The sequence below is a fragment of the Sphaeramia orbicularis genome, chromosome 14 (genome assembly GCF_902148855.1).
Source record: "Sphaeramia orbicularis chromosome 14, fSphaOr1.1, whole genome shotgun sequence".
In the NCBI taxonomy this organism is placed as follows: Eukaryota; Metazoa; Chordata; class Actinopteri; order Kurtiformes; family Apogonidae; genus Sphaeramia; species Sphaeramia orbicularis.
This window is the reverse complement of record NC_043970.1, coordinates 9,598,525-9,616,330: the sequence shown is the minus strand read 5'-3', so window position 1 is coordinate 9,616,330 and position 17,806 is coordinate 9,598,525. Positions and strand designations below refer to the sequence as shown.

The following is a 17,806-nucleotide window of genomic DNA, read 5'->3' as shown; positions in this document are numbered from 1 at the left end:
AGGCCCGGAGCCGCGGCCAAATTACAGTCATCTACAGCATTCCTCTGCTGCAAACACAGGTTAGCAGCCGGGCCACGCTAAGTGCTAGGTGCTGCCTGTTGACAAATGACTTCCTTTGAAGGGCACAAAGAAGAGAGAGACTGAGGCTGGATATTTACTGTGTGGGGGCACAGAACTGTCTGTGTTTCTTTTGTTGGAAAACATTTTTGCTAAATGTAGAGATGAAGAATGTGAAGGCAAACACTTTGTTTTATGCATGTTTGACTGTGTTTACCCGTGTTTGCATGTCTGACCCCATGTGGCATTTTTACCATGTCATGTCGAATAAACCAGTGAAACCAACTGGAGACATCAGCTCACACTAGTCGCCAGTAGAAGATCACACACACACACACACACACACACACACACACACACACAGAGGATGGAAAAAGAACAGTCTTAAGAGTGTCTCTGTGTTTAATAACAGGTTCCCAGAGTGTTCCTTGCAGCTGAGTTGACAGTGTGTGTGCACTCTAGGGGCCAATGACCCTACGTAACGAGTGTGTCCAAATGTCCTTAAGAGACAAACTGCAATATTTAATAACTGTGTGTGACCCTTATGACCCTTTTAATGACAGTAAACAAAGAGGAAAACCAGATTGCAATTGTGCTAATGAACGTTAATTAATGCCAATGTGTGTGTTTGTGTGTTTGTCCTCCAGGCGTTCACAGGCACCAGTCCCAGGACCTCTCAGGGTATTACTCCCTCCCTCCAGGCGGTGTCGGACAGATCACTCCCTCTATGGGCTGGTGAGGCTTTGACACACACACACATACACAGCTCAACAAATTATGACTCATCAGTGCTGTGCATACATGTGATGACCTTGTAAAAACACAAGTATTTTCTATTGTGTCAGAAATACACCAGGTAGTATTTTGTTGCTAAGGGCTCTCTGTCAATGGAAAACAATAACACAAAACTGAAGGCAAGGGTGCAAATTGTAACACTTGAGGAAATTAATATGTAATGATAAACAGATGTTAATGTACTTTTTATTAATATTAATATTATATTAATAAAAAATACTATCTTCCCAGACTGTTTATATTGCCTCCATCCAGTAAAACAGCCTGTACACTGATTTCTCTGTAGAGGACTCGCATTGTTTTTCAATTAAAAAAAAACATTTACTAGCTCTTGAGCCTGAGTTCTTCTGCTCCTCTACAGTGGCAACAGTGCGCAACACTAGCTTGAAATGGAGATTGTTAATGTTAACAAACAGTCTCACACAGCACAACACAGACTCCAACACAAACTTCACAAGCACACAGTAACACGCATGAATACTGTATCTTATAATACATCTAACTTTATGTGGTAGTTACTGTGAGTAATGTGTAAGTGCACATGTTCAAAGGTATCTTAATGGTATAATATGATAAATTAACCAGGCCTGGGATATGTACATTTTTGTCTTATCTACTTACATTTGAAACAAAGCTAAGAGCTAACTTATTGACACATTTCAATGTTGATCTATGGTATTAAGGTAATGTGTGTGTGTACATAGCATTTAACATTAGCTAACCTCACTTTCAGTTATTCCATCAGACTGAAGTAACACAGTGTGACCGTCACAACAAGTAATGTGAATAGAACTATATTACATTAATTTGTTTCTGAGTTATGTCAAATTTTCATTGTGATATCATAAAATGATGTGTTTTACTGTTGTTTTTATGCTGTAACCTCTAGTTGTAGAAATGACACATAGTGCATTTAAATACCACTACATTTTTAGAATGTCTTACCTACTGATTATGATACAAAAACATGTCACTTTAAAGAAATTAAGGACAGTGTTGTTACTCTTTTTAAAAGATGAACTTAGAGACAACAATGCCTTTAGTGTTAACCCCAAACTTTCCTGATGAAAAGCCCCTGTATCTATCATAGCCTTTAACCCCGAAAAATTCATTTTTCAAAGTAGTCATTTTTCCAAGGAGTCCTCAGTAAATTTCCACAAATTACTGCTCAAACATCATCATTTATTATCCAGTGCTACACCCAATGTGACCTAGGGCAGTGGGCCATACATCATCATCTCACCTGGTGTCACAGTGGCTCACCCGAAAGTTGTGTTGGCATGGAAACCACCACCACCTCCTGTCAACATTAGTGTTCAGTGCTGACACTTCACCTCTGGTCAGAACAAAAGGAATGTGAAGGACTGTTGGACCCAAAAGAAATGGCAACAAATACTAAAAAACTAAATATGTGGAAGTATGAAAATCCTTGTAGTGTTGAGTCACAAGCAAATTCTATTTCCGTCTATTTCCTTAATAAAATCTAATTAACAATAGAGGGGCAGTGCACGCTTTAAAAGTGGGTGTTGTTGCTAAGATATTATCTTTAAGAAGCAGCAGGGAGCAAAAGTCAGGCAATATTATGGACAACTTGTAGAAAATGTTTATTCAGCACTTAAATAAAATAGCCAAGACCCAGATTAAAATATAAAATAAGTCTGTTGGTGTTTTTGGTTGCAGAACTTGAATCTGTCTTGGATTTGAGTTTCATGATATCGAAGAGGGTGCAGGAAACTTCCCAGTGTGGTACATTGACAAAGCCACAGCTTTTCCACATTTGGTCCCTGAAGGCTTCAGCGTTTCCATCACTTTGATTACGAGCTTGCAATGTCATGCTGTTTGATTGTGAACTTCTAATGTCAGGCATCCATTGATTTATGGATCAACACAAATCCATTTATTACAACCTACAGTATCTGTGCCTGGACAAAATCCCCTGCAGGAACTGTTAAAAGCTTACATCAAATGTCATGGAGATTTGAAAAGGGAAGCTTAAAAACTTTTTTGTGCATTCCCTTTACATGTGTGTTAATGTCTGTTTTTCCATGTTGCTGTCCAGACACTGCTCCATGACTTGCAGATGGTTTTATCTTTTTCAGACAACACTTCGCTTTGGATTTTCATAACTATTATTAACAGTTAATCTCCTTTAACCCAGATTATCTGCTTGTTTTGGCTCCTTGTAGTGAGCTGTTTTGTTTGAGGATGAAATGGAGTGCGATTGTTAAATGTCAAGTCGTTGTTTGTTTTTGACAATTAGCCTGTTTTTTGTCTTTTGTTTCTTTGTGACCACCTCCATATGTCCCCCCCCATGGCCCAGGGACTGGTTGTGTGGATGTATCTGAACAAGAGGAAGCAGGAATTATTTGAGGCTGTTTTGTTGTTTGCAAAGACGCAGATTTTCACTGGAGGGATCATGGCTTTATAAATATGTTGCATTATTGAAATGTCTGCTGAGACATTCGAGAAGTGACATTATAATTCAATTTGAACTTGTGTCAACTAACGACATGAGCTTCCTCCAGTGGGATGGCGGCCTGTATGTGACATATTTATTTTATTGGTTTATTTAACAGGGACATTGTACATTAATTTACATTGCTGTAAATGCACCAGAGTTAGCCTCATGGTTATTTTTCATGTGCAGTCCCTGGACAAATGTTAAATTGTCAACCTAAAAGGTAGCACTCGGTTATGAATATGCAATTTTTAAAATACCTAAACCAGTGGTCCCCAACCTTTTTTGGCTCGTGACCCAATTTTAACATTACAAATTTCTGGCAACCCCAGACCTTCAAAATGGAGCCTTTTTTTTTTTTTTTTTTTTTTTTTTTTTTTTTTTTTGCTAAAATTAGTTTGGTTTTGATCATGTAATAGTTTGCTATACTATGTTGCAAATAGATGTTAATTTTAGATGACATTTGGTAGATATAATGTATATTATTTTGGATGGAGGCAGAAAAGCCAGGTTGAGATTACTGCACAAAGTGATAATTTTATTTTCCTTGGTCAGGATATGTAGTGAGTCCAGCTTGTACTTACAAGGCTGCAAATTAATACTGAAAAAACAATAACTCAAACTATGAATTATGAATTATGAAAGAGCTGCAGCATCTTAAACCGGCCACAATGAACTTTTGAAAGATAAACAGTACCACAGTGCTTCAGCTTCAGAGTTTGTCATGTCTTTTATGTATTGTGATTGTCTCTCTCAACTCACAATATATTTTTAATTAGTATGGGTTTTTTGTTGTTGTTTTTTTATCAATTACTGCAAATTTCAAGTGACCCCATTTGAATTCCAGGCAACCTCACATGGGGTCCCGACCCCAAGGTTGAAAAACTCTGACCTAAACACAGACGAGTACAAGTTTTGCAATATAAAATTTACAATTAATAACACATCACATAAAGTAAGACTAAAACAAAGAAATGAAAGCTGTATTTTTTAAAAGAAACAGAGGAAAAGATTACACATCACCAAACATACTGTTGTGATAATAAGAGGATTTCAAGTATTGGTGCTGAAATATCTCCTGACAGATTGTTGGAATTATGGGAGGTTGAAGATTGGGTGTGTCTAAACTGACAGTGAGGTCAAACACTGGGCAAAAAGTGAGCACAGGACAGCAAGAGCATAATTTTACAGTCAGTTGTATTCTGAGAGAGTAAACTAGTTCTTTTTAGATAATATTTACCTTGACTTTGTTTAGGATTATATTTGATACACAACATTAACGCTGCATATTTAGGACTTCGCAGGCTTGTAATCTACCCCTGTGTCCCTTGCATTCAATCGCTGACAAAGAAATGATGCCTAGCTGCACAATAGAGCATTTCTCCCCATTTCATTCCCAGCATACCTCTGTCCAGCCATGCCTTTCACGCACTGCGGCATTGCCGTCACTCAGGAGGTTTATGACATCGGTGGCTGGCTGCAGCCTGAGACTTTTGCTTAGAGGTCTTAGAAAGGAAGATAAGCGATGGATTGAGTTGCATGTTTGTGAGATTTATGGCCTCTGAATGCTAGATCTTTTCCACTGCAGGGTTGACATGTTGTAGAGCTGCCTCCAGGTGATTAAGCACAGAGACAGTTTATGGAAGTGTGTGATGGCGATGGGAAAGTGGATTTAAAAGCTGGATCTGTGTGTGCGCATACGTTGTAACATAATGATGATTCAGTAAAGAGGGGGTGGGATGGTCCTGTAGGCTCTCAGGAGTTGGAAGTGTGGTTTTCTCCATATCAAAGGCTCTTAGTGGCGTCCCATCCCCACCCTCTACCCCCCACGGTGTGTGTGTGTGTGTATGTGTGCGTGCGTGCGTGCGCTCCTGGTAAGCCCTGTATTGACACACAGCTGTCATCAGTGCTGATCCAGACTCTCCACATGGGATCATCATGCATCACAGCATCACAAGAGGTTTTACAAAAGACACTTCTGTAGAAGTGAAGTGTCTCCTGCCCCCCCCCCCCCAAAAAAAAATCAAAAAAGTGTTAAGCCATGAAACAAATGTGATACTAGCCCATTTAGATTGTTTTATTTGTATAGCTAATTGCATGTGGCAATGAAAAACTTCATACAGCAATTAAAAATATTGTTACTATTGTTAAAAATAATTTAAAATTGAAAATATGTAAGTGTTAAAAAGAGAAAAAAGAAGAAAAATCTGCCAGATGAATAGTGTGAAGAGTGGTTTCCTATTAAAAAGGTTTATTGTCAAGAAATTTTTAAGTATTTTGGAAGTGTGACTTTGGAGCTAAAAGTTTACATTAAAGTGTTTGATAAAACACAATATGTCCTTATTGATGCTAGTTAAGCATTCATTAAAAAAAGTGTCAATAACAGCATCATCAAAATGATTTGATTGTAAGACACTTATAAATAAGACTTAGAAGTGACACACTTTATTAGTTTTTTTTTCCCTGCAGGTTTGTATGTATGAATTATTCCTAATGAAGCAATCAAAAAATCTTTAACAATAGCATAGTAGGTACGTAAATTAAATTCAAATATATGTTTATAATGCTATTATACACAAGTGTGTGAGTCGAGACTTATAAAAGGCTTGTAACCGAACAATAAACATGGTTTTGATGCTATCATTACCACTTTAGTGTCTATAAAGGCTTTATTACCTGTAAACTAATGTTGATTACAAGGACCTTTATAAGTGTTGCTGTAAAACGATCAGAATATTAACATAAAATGAGCTAAAGTTTGATGTTAAAAGCCCCCACTCAAGCATCTGTGTCCTCTGCTGTGCTATGGCAGGCAGAGCCAGCCAGTCTATCCTGGCCTGTCCTCCTGTGGATTCAGGCAGTCCTACTCCTCCAACCTCTCCAGCGCTTCCTCCTACTCCAGGTACCGTAACGGGACGGACCGACCCGACCCAGTGTGTGCTTCGTCGACCCCTCCTGTTTGCAGCACATTTACAAGGCCCGAGCTACAGTTTACCTTTCATCACAGCAGACTTGTATCCAGCTCTTGTGTCAGCGTCCTCTGGTTCGCTGTTGTAAAAGTGCTGTAAACAGGACGGGCTCAGTGTTTCGCCAAGAACAAGCTGAGTGTAAGCAAACAGAGCCAAGCCAAGCTAGTTGCTGCTGCAGAATTGAACACGCACACCAAACACACACATGCTCATTCTCCTCCTCCTGTACCACCTGGGGTTTGGCTATGAATCCTCACCGTTTCTGTCCTGTTAGCTTGTTTTTATCCCATTTATGTGCTTTTCAGATCAACCCTTAAAATAAAGAGTTAATGCTTTGTTAGATCCTACCAAGCCATTTCATGTCTTTTCAGAGATGCAGAGCATATTGGTATGAACTATGTAATTATTAGTGACCTTGCTCTGAGTTTTGAAAGAGTTCCAGCGTTTTCCAAATGATGCTGAAAATGTTTTGTTTCTGTCTGTTTGCTCTAGCTGCTGTACACATAAACACATCTCGCTGAATTTAGATAGGTGCTTGTTGCATATGCTGTCTCTCCACAGTGCTTTGCAAATGTGTCAAGTCTGATGCTCAAATTTGAGTTGTTAAGCTTAATTTTCGTATAGTTTGTTTTCAATTTGTCTTGTACCTAAGTTAGGTTTCACAATTGTAACAGCATGCTGTGTTTGGATTTTTGACAGTCAGCATTGTTACATAACAGAGTGTGATATAACAAATTATATCATTATTTACATCATAATGTGGAAATATGCTCAAACAAACCCACTTTTTATTAATAAAGCCAAGGTTTATAATTCATCAAACATTAACTATCATCTGGCTAAGCAGTATTCCAGCAAAGAATCAGTACTGAAAAATAACCGCTGATTAATTAAAACAAAAAAGGAGAATTTGCAATTTACAATTAAGATTTTTATCTGTGTACTGAACAATGTCTGAGAAGTAAGAGTACGTTCTTGTCTATGTGATGTGGGCGCCATCTAGCGGTCAAACATGTAACATCACCGCTTTACATTCAGGGTTACAGCTCTAACATGAGCCACGGAGATAAGAAAAATGCAAAAATGGAAATATAGATGGTTTGAACCACTCATATTTTGCCATTATTTTAGCCATAAATTAAACAAAAACAAAATAACTTTTAAAGTATTTTTGAGGTTATTCCCAGATTGTTGATGCTTTTGATGCTTTCAGGCTCTATGCAAAACTGCAGCCATGTTGCTCACTGTCCTCTACGCCCTGACTGACTGCAGTTCTGTTTCATTAACTTAAAGGTTTTCTTTTCTTTTCTTTCCTCCTCCAGGTTCCCTCACTCTCTGATGCTGGGCCCATCAGGCATGCACCCGACAGGAATCCCCCACCCTGCTATAGTTCCCCCCACAGGCAAGCAGGAGCATGACCAGTATGACAGGAGCATGTATGTGTAAGTATTGTTACCACTGACACCTCTGAGTTTTCCCACCTCTCATTTCGTTTTTCATCTTCTTCTTAGTCTCCCCCTCACTTGCATATCTACATTTACAAACACAAAAGCCTCAGGTTCCTTCAGCCATCCTGATTCCGCTCCTCCTTTGTCCTCCTTTACCTGAACCCCATCAGGAAACCGCAGATGGAGGCCAAGCGCGAGAAGGAGCCCAAGAAGCCAGTCATCAAGAAGCCACTGAATGCCTTCATGCTGTATATGAAGGAGATGAGGGCGAAGGTCATTGCAGAGTGCACGTTAAAGGAGAGCGCCGCCATCAACCAGATACTGGGACGGAGGGTGAGACATATATACATAATGTTTGTAATGATATAAGTAGATAGACGCACACTCACCTACTTACTCAGTTACTTACTTTGTTGATCCCAATCTGGGAAATGGCAGTGCAGCAACAGCATTTAACATAGTAAAACAATAGAACACAAGAGCAAACACACTATGCATAATAAATTAGAAGTGTAGTGGCTTTACCTTTAGCCACTACAACAGTGTGGAACGGTTCAACCTGTTGTATTTTCGACGCATGAATGAATGAATGTCCGGCTGGGTTTCTTTGTGTTTCAATATGCCAATCCATTTATTTTCCAGTATGAAGTTCAGGAGTTCATCACAGTTCACAATTGTCTTTCCAAATACTCTCTACATATAAACAAAATAGGCTTCTTAATACAAAAGAAAACATTCCAAATGCAGACCAACTCAATCTCACGTTTCATGGTCTGAAAATTGTTTGGGGCTGTCCTCACACACACCTCGCCCACCTCACACAGCAGGTATATGTACGTTTGCCACACCCAAGATGAGTTGCACCTGTGGCAATCATCACAGCCACACCCACTAAACAATTATTAAATTAAGGTCAAAACAAAAAAGAGGAATAAACAAACAAAACTGTATTTTGGCTCCAACAAGAAATAAGTACAAACAGAAGAGGGTAAGAAATCTGGATAATTTAACAGTAAGGTGCAATAATAAACTGTAATGTGCAAGTGAAATGTAACTTCACAGTAGGATGGAAGTATATAAATAAGTAAGAGTAAAATGGAACGTGAATGTGGCAGGAAAGATTTCCTGTATCTGTAATAGTCTGTTAGAGAAGGTGTTTCACTGTCTGTCCAGTGTGTGGTGGAGAGGGTGGACAACATTGTCCATGATGGATAAGTTTCTTAACAGTTGCTAAAAGCTTTGGTTTCAGTGCTGTCATTGCTTATTTTTTAAGGATAGTTCACCAGTTTGAAACATTATGTCTACAGTATATATTTGCATGAATCAGATATGTGAAAACTTTTGTCTGGTCTGTTGTTCATGTCTGCAGTGGCATGCACTGACCCGGGAGGAACAGGCCAAGTACTACGAGTTGGCCAGGAAGGAGAGACAACTTCATATGCAGCTCTATCCCACCTGGTCTGCCAGGGACAACTACGTAAGGACCTCCACCTTAACTTCTTAAGTCTTTTCTCCTCTTCCTCCACTGTGTCTCTCTTTATAATGAAGCTCCTGGTATTAAACAGTTTTGACTAAGGAAAAGATGACATGACTGCAGCAAGAACTGCTAAAAAACAACAGGAAGTCATGAAGCGCTAACGTCATGGAGGCGCTCACATAGAGTAGAGTTATGGAGCAGGGCTGCAATAGGATCCTTATAAAGAGAGGACATCTTGGTTGGTCTCTGTTTTTATATTAGCACTTTAAAATCTGTGTGACAACACATTATGTTATGAATTGACAATTTAACTATTTAATAACACCTGCATTTTGTAATAACTTTATTTTGTCATTCATGGCTAGAATGCATTATGGACTAAATACAAGAAATCCCTTTTTTTTCCCTAACATAATAACCAGAAAAGGTGGGTTTTCAATTCATATAATTATACACCAGAGGTAACTGCACTGTTGGAATATAATATTTTTACCTCTTCTCATGAAATAATTATGACTGTGATTTATCCTTGATAGGTAAAGTGTAACTGGGATTCAGTATGTAATCATTGCCCCCGGTCAAAGGTGATGTGATTAGTGATGTGTATGAATAGGAATAAAATGAGGAAATGTTTCTGAAAACAAAATCATTCCAACTTTATGGACAACAGTGTAGTTAAAACTCTGCAGCCAAATTCAGGTACTTCATGTCAAAAGGCAGCGTGGGAAACATCATTTGTGTTTTTATTTCTATCAAATTTGTTTACTGTGGGGGGGGTTTGACTGAAGCTTTAAGATTAAAACTGTTAGAGCAGCCAAAAGTCTTCTCTCAAACTGTTTACTACTACGAAATGTGGGTCTTATTTCATTATGATGTTTAAAACTAATATATAACATAATATGCTGTCACATATGTACAATAATGTGAAATGTATCACTACTGATAAATGTGATTTAGTAGTTTCTATCCTGTGGTGCATTGTATTAAGCTAGACAATTTAGAAAAGACAGTGAGATCAGCAGCATCCACAGAATTGTTAATGTTTGTAATCATTATCAGATAAACATGTTACATTAGCATTTTTCCTTATTTGTTACCAAAGCCTGTTTCTTCCAGGAAGCAGAAGAGTCTTTCATAAAACGTCAAAGCTGCAAAAAAAAAAAAAAAAAAAAAAAGACATCTTTTTCATCAAATATTCATTCAGCTTGATGTCTTTGCTCTTGGTCTAAGTGCCTTTCATGTAAAACTAAAAAAGTAAGAATAACAGGATCCAGCTCAGTGTCCAGTAGCTGCAGACCTCACTTCCTCCACTCACTACTGCCTCAGTGCCCTGCATGATGTTTGTGTCCTCGCCCTGTCAGTCAAAGGTCATTTAACATAACACACATTTCTCATGTAATCACTGTTTTTTTTTTTCCCCCAAAATAAGGGGAAATCTGTAACAGCTGTAAAGTGCATGTTTTTCCAGAGTTTGAGTCCAGACAATGTTTTTGGGATGTTGAGTGTCTGGGCTGCTGTGTGCCTCTCACTTGTCAGTTTGCTGTTGAACTCTTGCAGGAGGCGGGCCTTAGCGGGGTCGCAGGGGAAAAGAATAAAGCTGATTGGGTAGGGACACATCTTACGGTGGATTTATGCCTCTGTGGTGGAAAAATGAGTATGTGAAGAGCTGCATGAGAGGGGGTTGTGGGTAATTCCTGTGCAAAGTCTGCATGCACTGTCCCAACAAGTCAAAATGACTCAACATACAACAGCATCGCAGGCGACAATAAGCAGCAGCCTCTGCAAAAGACGAACCATCTGACTGATTTGTCAGTTTTGGATGCTGAACATATGTCATGCATGTTGCCATGGTTACAACTCCTAGACAGTCAAAGGGTGTCACAGAGGTATAAATCAACCCGTTTTGCTGAACTAACTAAACAGGGCCGCATGGCTGGCCTCGCTACCCCACTGCCTTAGTTTATCATTTAATTTTTTTGCAAACCATTACAATACAGAGCCTTCACTTGTCATGAGTGTAATTAGTTGACAGTCAACACAGCATGCATATCTTTTATTTTACAGTAATTCTCAATAAAAGCCTCTCTAATAGCGAATGGAGTAGATTGAGTTACTGTCAGGGTTAGTCACTGGTTAATATTTAATTTTCTTTGCTGCATGCTACTGTTTCTGAGGAGCTAACGTCTGTATAATGGCAGACATTTAATCACACATTCATTATGACTATCACTATATTTAAGGTAATGTATGTGTCATCTATGTGTTCTAATCAGTGTTGGCAAGATTACACTTCAGATGGAATTGGTTACAATTACATGTCCCTTGTTTAAAATACAGTAAGTGTTATATTTATTGTAATTACGTCTATAACTCAGTACTTTTAATTACTCTTCCTAACTAATGCTGTATAGTATCATAATCATAGTATTTTAGTTCATTTAAGGATACAGCTGACAAAGCAGGTTTTTTCACCATGTTAAACAATTATTTGAATTTTTATCAGACTTTTCGGTACAGAACGTATACAAGTATATAAAGACAGATTCGTAATAAACTGTGGAGCTGTAGAGCTGCTGCTGTATGTGCATGGGCTTTGGGCATTTTCTGACAAAAGTGTGCTCTATGAACACTGCAGATGCTCCTCGCTCACTTTATGTGGACGAATGTTCTGACTTTGCTGCAGCTGTGAATTACCCATGCATGGTGGCTTACTGACCAGAACCAGTCGTGTGAAGTAGTTCAGCTAGAAGACATCAGGCTTATATTGTATTATCTTAGCTCCTATTTTTTCTAAGATGTTCTCTAAACAAAAGGATACTTAAATGACCATAGGCAGCAGTTAAGGTGAATTTACTGATCCTACATTGTATCCCATTAAAACAGCTTTTTTTTTTTTTTCAAGCAACAGGGTGTCTTTAGCAGCTGTGTGCAGTGTTGGAATATAACTACTTACTTTTACTCAAATATACATTTGAAGTAGCTTCTTGAGAATTTCCATTTTATGATACTCTATCCTTATTAACGTGTAAATATTGTCCCTACACCACTAAATTTATTGTAAAGCTTTAGATTCTTTTCAGATTACATTTTCCAGAACCTTCCTGTTCCTGTGTTTGCTTATGGCTTGAGTGTAAATTTCCCTCCCTTAAAACGCATCTTAGATAAGGTGGAATAAGCATGATCACAAACTTTTAGACACATGCGGGTCTCACATGACCACAACCCTGGTAATCTCAGATTAATTTTCCAACAGAGCTCAACTATAAACATTTCAACCATGAAACTGCAACACAAATCAATGCAGAATTCAAAATGCCACTTATAGCAGTAATTTATGTTTGCTTTAGTAAGGTGGAAATACTCCACTACAAGTTCTGCACTCATGTCCCAGTTCAGTACAATTACTTAAATAAGGATCTATATACTACTTCCACAAGTTAGTTTACAGTATTTTACACACCATCATAATGAACAATTTGCACTGAGATTAAGAATTTCAAACAGTGGACCTATGAGCAAAAACAGGAAGCGAAGTTCCACTTATCGCCCCCACAGGTGTAGGGGGTTTCTCCTCCATGTCCTGACAAAAAAAAGAAAGAGAAATACACATATAGTACGTATGCACACCCAGCCACAGACACTGTGCTTCAGTCAAGTGCATTTGCAAAGAGGAGTTATTGTAACCACATAGACAATGCTGACAGCAAGCCGAGGAGGGCAGACATTGAAGCGTAGGCGGTAGAGTTCTGTACCCACATCCTTCATCTCACCCAAATATGAGGCCTCACTTCACCATCACCGGATCTGTGTGAACGAGTGTGATGTTTACCTCAGCAGTCACACAGTACAGTCAGCCTGGTGATACAGTAATACACAACTGCAAACATGACTTCTGTGCAGAGGGGAACCAAAAATCAGTGAAAGCTTCTTAGATTTTTGGACTGTTGCATTTTAACGAGGGGAGTGGTCTTCTGTTTGTGCATGACTGTACTGACTTTGGCGCAGTAATGCAGTGTACTCTCTCATATGTACTCTAACTGGCTTTTCCCTTGCTTTTATCAGCCATTGAAGATAGTTGCTTGACCTGGTTGCTGCTATTCTCTTTGCACTTTTGTTCTTAAACACCACATCATAGACCTTGCTTAGCTTTTCAAAGGCCTCATCATATACTTAAGCAAGTTAAAGAAGGGAAATGGATCAGGTTACTTCGCCTCAGACAAACCAAAGACACTGCCATGGCCAAAACATCTGCTCATCACCTCCACCTCTGATGACTTTAATGATACATTTGTGACATGTCATTTCAGCTCATTTCTCTGTCTGGATTATGTTTTCTTCAAACAGGGCAAGAAGAAGAGGAGAAAAAGGGAGAAACAGCAGGACTCCAACACAGGTAAAAACAAAAATAATCACTCATTGTCAAAATGTTAATTTGTCTAATCCTGTGTAATGTTTGAGGAAGAAAAGGAAACAAACCGTGAACGTTGGCGTTTATCTGGTAGAGCTCAGCTGAACCTGAGCCTGCGTTGGTGCATGTTGGTGTTGTTGAGGCAGGATGTGTCTCTGATGTCAACACCCACCCACTCGGCTTTCCATCTAAACTAGTTGATAAACATTTATATCTCATCGGCCGATGGGCCATGATTTATTGTGAAGTCCATCATCTTCGTCATCGTCATCTTCATTAGCAATTTCCTCAAACATCTTCCCTGACAAAACTACTGGTCAGATTTATTTCAAATGTTATATGTTGCTTCCTTGGGACAATGTCAACTAAGTATGTTTTGAGAAATTAGGATTTCTGAATTTTTAACACATTTTTGAAGTATAACAAATTGGCTTTTGCCATAGTACATATTTTGATGGTTTATAACATGGTTCTGGTTAGAGATATCAATATAGTTACTATTGAGCACTGATAGGAAGTCATATATGGACTTTCATTTAATTTGTTGAGTTCTCCTCCAGTGAAAGTACCACCCACTTCTATTGGGAGATTAATCTCCTGCATCAAGACCACAGGACTCTAACATAGTAGCAGAACCTGACAACCTCACAAGTTCAAGTGTTATTGATGTTTGATAGAACTGGATAAAATTGGTTCCATTTATCAAAACAGAAAGAACTGGTTCAGGCTTAGTCTCCAAACCAGTGTTGAAACTGCGTCAATGGGAACATCTTATAATACTGAATTAGCTGTTTGACTTGATGGTGTTACACTTAACAGTTAATACACATAAGGTCGGGGAGTCGATGGTTCTTAGTGGACTTCTGTGTCTGTGGTATCAAAAGACATCACAGACACCGCTATTGACAGCTGAATGAATGGTATTGAATGTGTTCAGCTGGAAACCAAGCAACTGGTGATGAAACAAGCCAATTTCAGAGCTGTATCTAAACTGATGAAATGTCTAGAAACATGATGGAACAGAGGAACCCAACAGAGTTTTAAACAGAGATGTGGGAGAATTATTTAGAATCTCCTACTTAAGATAAAGAAAACCTTGTCAGACTTGTACTAACAAAGCACCTCGGCTCAGCAGTGCTCTCACTGCTCTCTCTCTGCATCCCTACTTGTTTAACAGTGGTGTGTGTGTGTGTGTGTGTGTGTGTGTGTGTGTGTGTGCGCGTGCTGGTTATCCTGGTGGTTCATGTTTTGCTGTGCTTACTAACAGTTTGAACCTGATGCTTTCTCTGAACAGACAACCCTGTTGGTGCTTTTTTCTGATTGCTTGGCTCTGTTTTCTTCACCTGTTTATTCTTGTTCTGTTCTTCTTTCTTGCTTCTCCTTCCTTCTTCTGTGTTTTTTTTTTTTGGTGCATGCTGTGCATTGTGGTCAGACCCAGGCTCTCCTAAGAAATGCCGGGCTCGCTTCGGCCTCAACCAACAAACCGACTGGTGTGGTCCTTGCAGGTGTGTACCCAACTTCCACCACCATCCCACCATCTTGTCATCCCTAATCCTCCCATGAACCGTCTGCTCATCAGTAGTTCCTTAGACTTCTCTTCGAGGTGGAGCAGCAGTAATCTCATTCTTTCTAAACTCCAACTACTGACAATCTAACTCCACCAATGAGATTATTTCTGCCTCTGGGGACAATCTGAGCTCTGCATGCCTTCCTGTCACTAACTATCTCTCCTTCATTTTGTTTTTATTTTTTTTCTGTCAACCAATCAGTCAAATTGTATGTATGTATATATATATATATATATATATATATATATATATATATATATCATAAGAAAAGTTACCTCATGACACTTTACATTTAGAGCTGGTCTAAACCAGGCTCTCTTTTTTTGAAGAGTCTGGTTTGGTAGTAGGAACATAAAATGAATAGAATGCAGGGATTAAAGTCCTAACACACTTAATATAATCTTATCCAAGTGTAAAAAATTCTCCATTTTTGACTTGAGACTTAGAAATATAGAATGTGTCACAGCACAGACCAAGGTATAGATATGTTTCCTACTCAAGGTAAGAAGTGGTTTTAATTCTATACTGCTGCTGCACTGCACTGCATTCATGCAGACCCCTGTAAATGTAGTGTGGTTACAGGGAAATGCCACTAGAAAAGAAAGTGTTTGAAGAGCAATCACTGGAGTTCATCATGACTGACGTGAACAGTTTATAGTAGAATTTCTATCAATATGAGACTTAAATGCTTAGGGCCATAACTGAACTGAAAAGAAAAGACATGATTCGTTTTAGATCCAAAAGGTCAGAGGTCAGCTTCAGTGTACTCCATAATAGTCTTCCCCATAAAAAGCACATTAATCTCCTGTGCGTTTGACGCTGGAAATGTTTCTCAGGAAAGTCTATCCTGGCCACAAAACTCCCTCGCAGTCTTTACTACATACAGGGTATGAGTGTGTACAGACAGTTGTAACTTTTCTGGTTGGTGGAGGCAAACAAACACAAGCTGCTAATTCTATTTTACACCTCCTATAAAAACTTTGACGAGCCTGTCAGGTCAAGTATTTGAAATGTTGTGTTTTGATCCTAGTGTTTTTCTAAAAACACACATAGTGTAGGGGTGTCACACTCATTTTAGTTCAAGGGCAACATACAGCCCAATATGATCTGGACCAATAAAATACTAGCATATTAACCTATAAATAATGTCAACTCCAAAAATAAAAAAGTAAAATTACATTTTGAAAATGTTTACATCTACAAACTATCCTTTAAAATGTGAATAACAGGAATAACCATGAAAAACCTGGAATTTCTTCTTTTTGCAATATTATTAACAGTATCATTTACACATGTGCATCACAACTTACAGTTCAGTTACATTTAGTAACGGGCATGGTATAAAGAGTGTACTTACTTCTCTTAAGACATTTCAGGTTATTCATAGTTGTTCAGGGTATTCACATTTTTTTGTGAAAGGAGTGTTTGTAAATGTAAACATTTTTTGTTTACATTATTTATAGGTTTTTATGATGGTATTTTACTGGTCCGACCCACTTGAGATTGAATTGGACTGTATGTGGCCCCTGAACTAAAATGACATTTGACACCCTTGACTTTTAAAATATCTTCAGCGTAAATTTTGCCTTTCAAAAATTCATCCCATGGGTCAGATTGGACACTTTGGTGGGACAGTTTTGGCCAGCGGGTCCTGTGTTTAACACTCTTGTCATAGTGAAATCATGTTCATAATTCTGAAGTATTAAGGCCAATAAACAGTGAGACATGGAGTTGTGAAAGCTTTGTTAATTGGCAGCAGAAGTTGCCAAATGGAGCCAATATTTGATCTTTTCAACATGTTTCTCTCCTGGTTTCAGTTTAAACTGTATTCTGAGCCACGCAGACCTTTAACCCATAAAGACCCAATGCTACTTTTGTGTCAGTTCCCAAATGATTATTTTCTCTCTTTTTTTCAACCTTTCTCAAGGGATTTATCAGCATTTTTAATATCATCCTCTGTATTTAGCTTTTTTCAGTGAGAATGGGGTATTTTTCTATATTTAATTTACTGATCATGTAAATGTTCATAGAAGCTCAGAATAAAGTTGAGGGTTATTATATCAAAAACAGGGAAAACTGAGGAAAAGGTGACTTTTTTTAGCAAAGATATCATTAACTGAACATAAACCAAGTGTCTCCATCCACTGTCACTGATCAAACTCCATGGGTTTTACTGGTGAATCAACGCAGTGGTGTTTCCACGGTAACTGCAGAGCCTCTGAATGTCCAAATGGGTCGTATCTGATGACCATGAAAAGATGACAATCTGCATTTTACACCAGTTATTTACGTTCATAGCAACACCGCTTTTTGATCCTTCTATGTCGGCTCTTCCTATTATTGTGAAGCAGAATTCACCAAGCGTTGGATTGTTCACCCACTAATAGGGAATGTGAGCTGGGGTTAAGATCGTTGTGAGACAGGTTAGTTTTACTCTACTGATGATGTGTTGTTGCAATAGTTGTTGCAGATATTAAACATTTTCGATCAGTAGATGGTTTTCGTTGTCAGTGAATATTTGGATCTTTCTGGGTTAATTCACTCCTGACTAATCGGAGCTGACATCTCCACTCACAACCCCACTGTTCTTCGACCTTTTCCTCAACACCAGCTCCCCTCTCCCTTC

General features: G+C 38.5%; 1 protein-coding gene across 7 annotated transcripts in view; it reads left to right on the top strand.

The window, feature by feature from the left end:
* tcf7 (transcription factor 7) overlaps window positions 1–17,806 on the top strand; it is a 111,198-nt gene that overhangs the window by 86,607 nt on the left and 6,785 nt on the right. For 2 of the 7 annotated variants that reach the window (XM_030153453.1, XM_030153455.1), the window contains exons 5-11: window positions 705–792; window positions 6,123–6,212; window positions 7,602–7,721; window positions 7,898–8,060; window positions 9,097–9,204; window positions 10,762–10,809; window positions 13,549–13,597. In XM_030153453.1, coding sequence (XP_030009313.1) covers window positions 705–792; window positions 6,123–6,212; window positions 7,602–7,721; window positions 7,898–8,060; window positions 9,097–9,204; window positions 10,762–10,809; window positions 13,549–13,597 — 666 coding nt within the window. Of the gene's footprint in view, window positions 1–704; window positions 793–6,122; window positions 6,213–7,601; window positions 7,722–7,897; window positions 8,061–9,096; window positions 9,205–10,761; window positions 10,810–13,548; window positions 13,598–15,044; window positions 15,118–17,806 lie in introns of all 7 variants that reach the window. The other 5 variants (XM_030153449.1, XM_030153451.1, XM_030153450.1 and 2 more) reach the window with 5 other exon arrangements.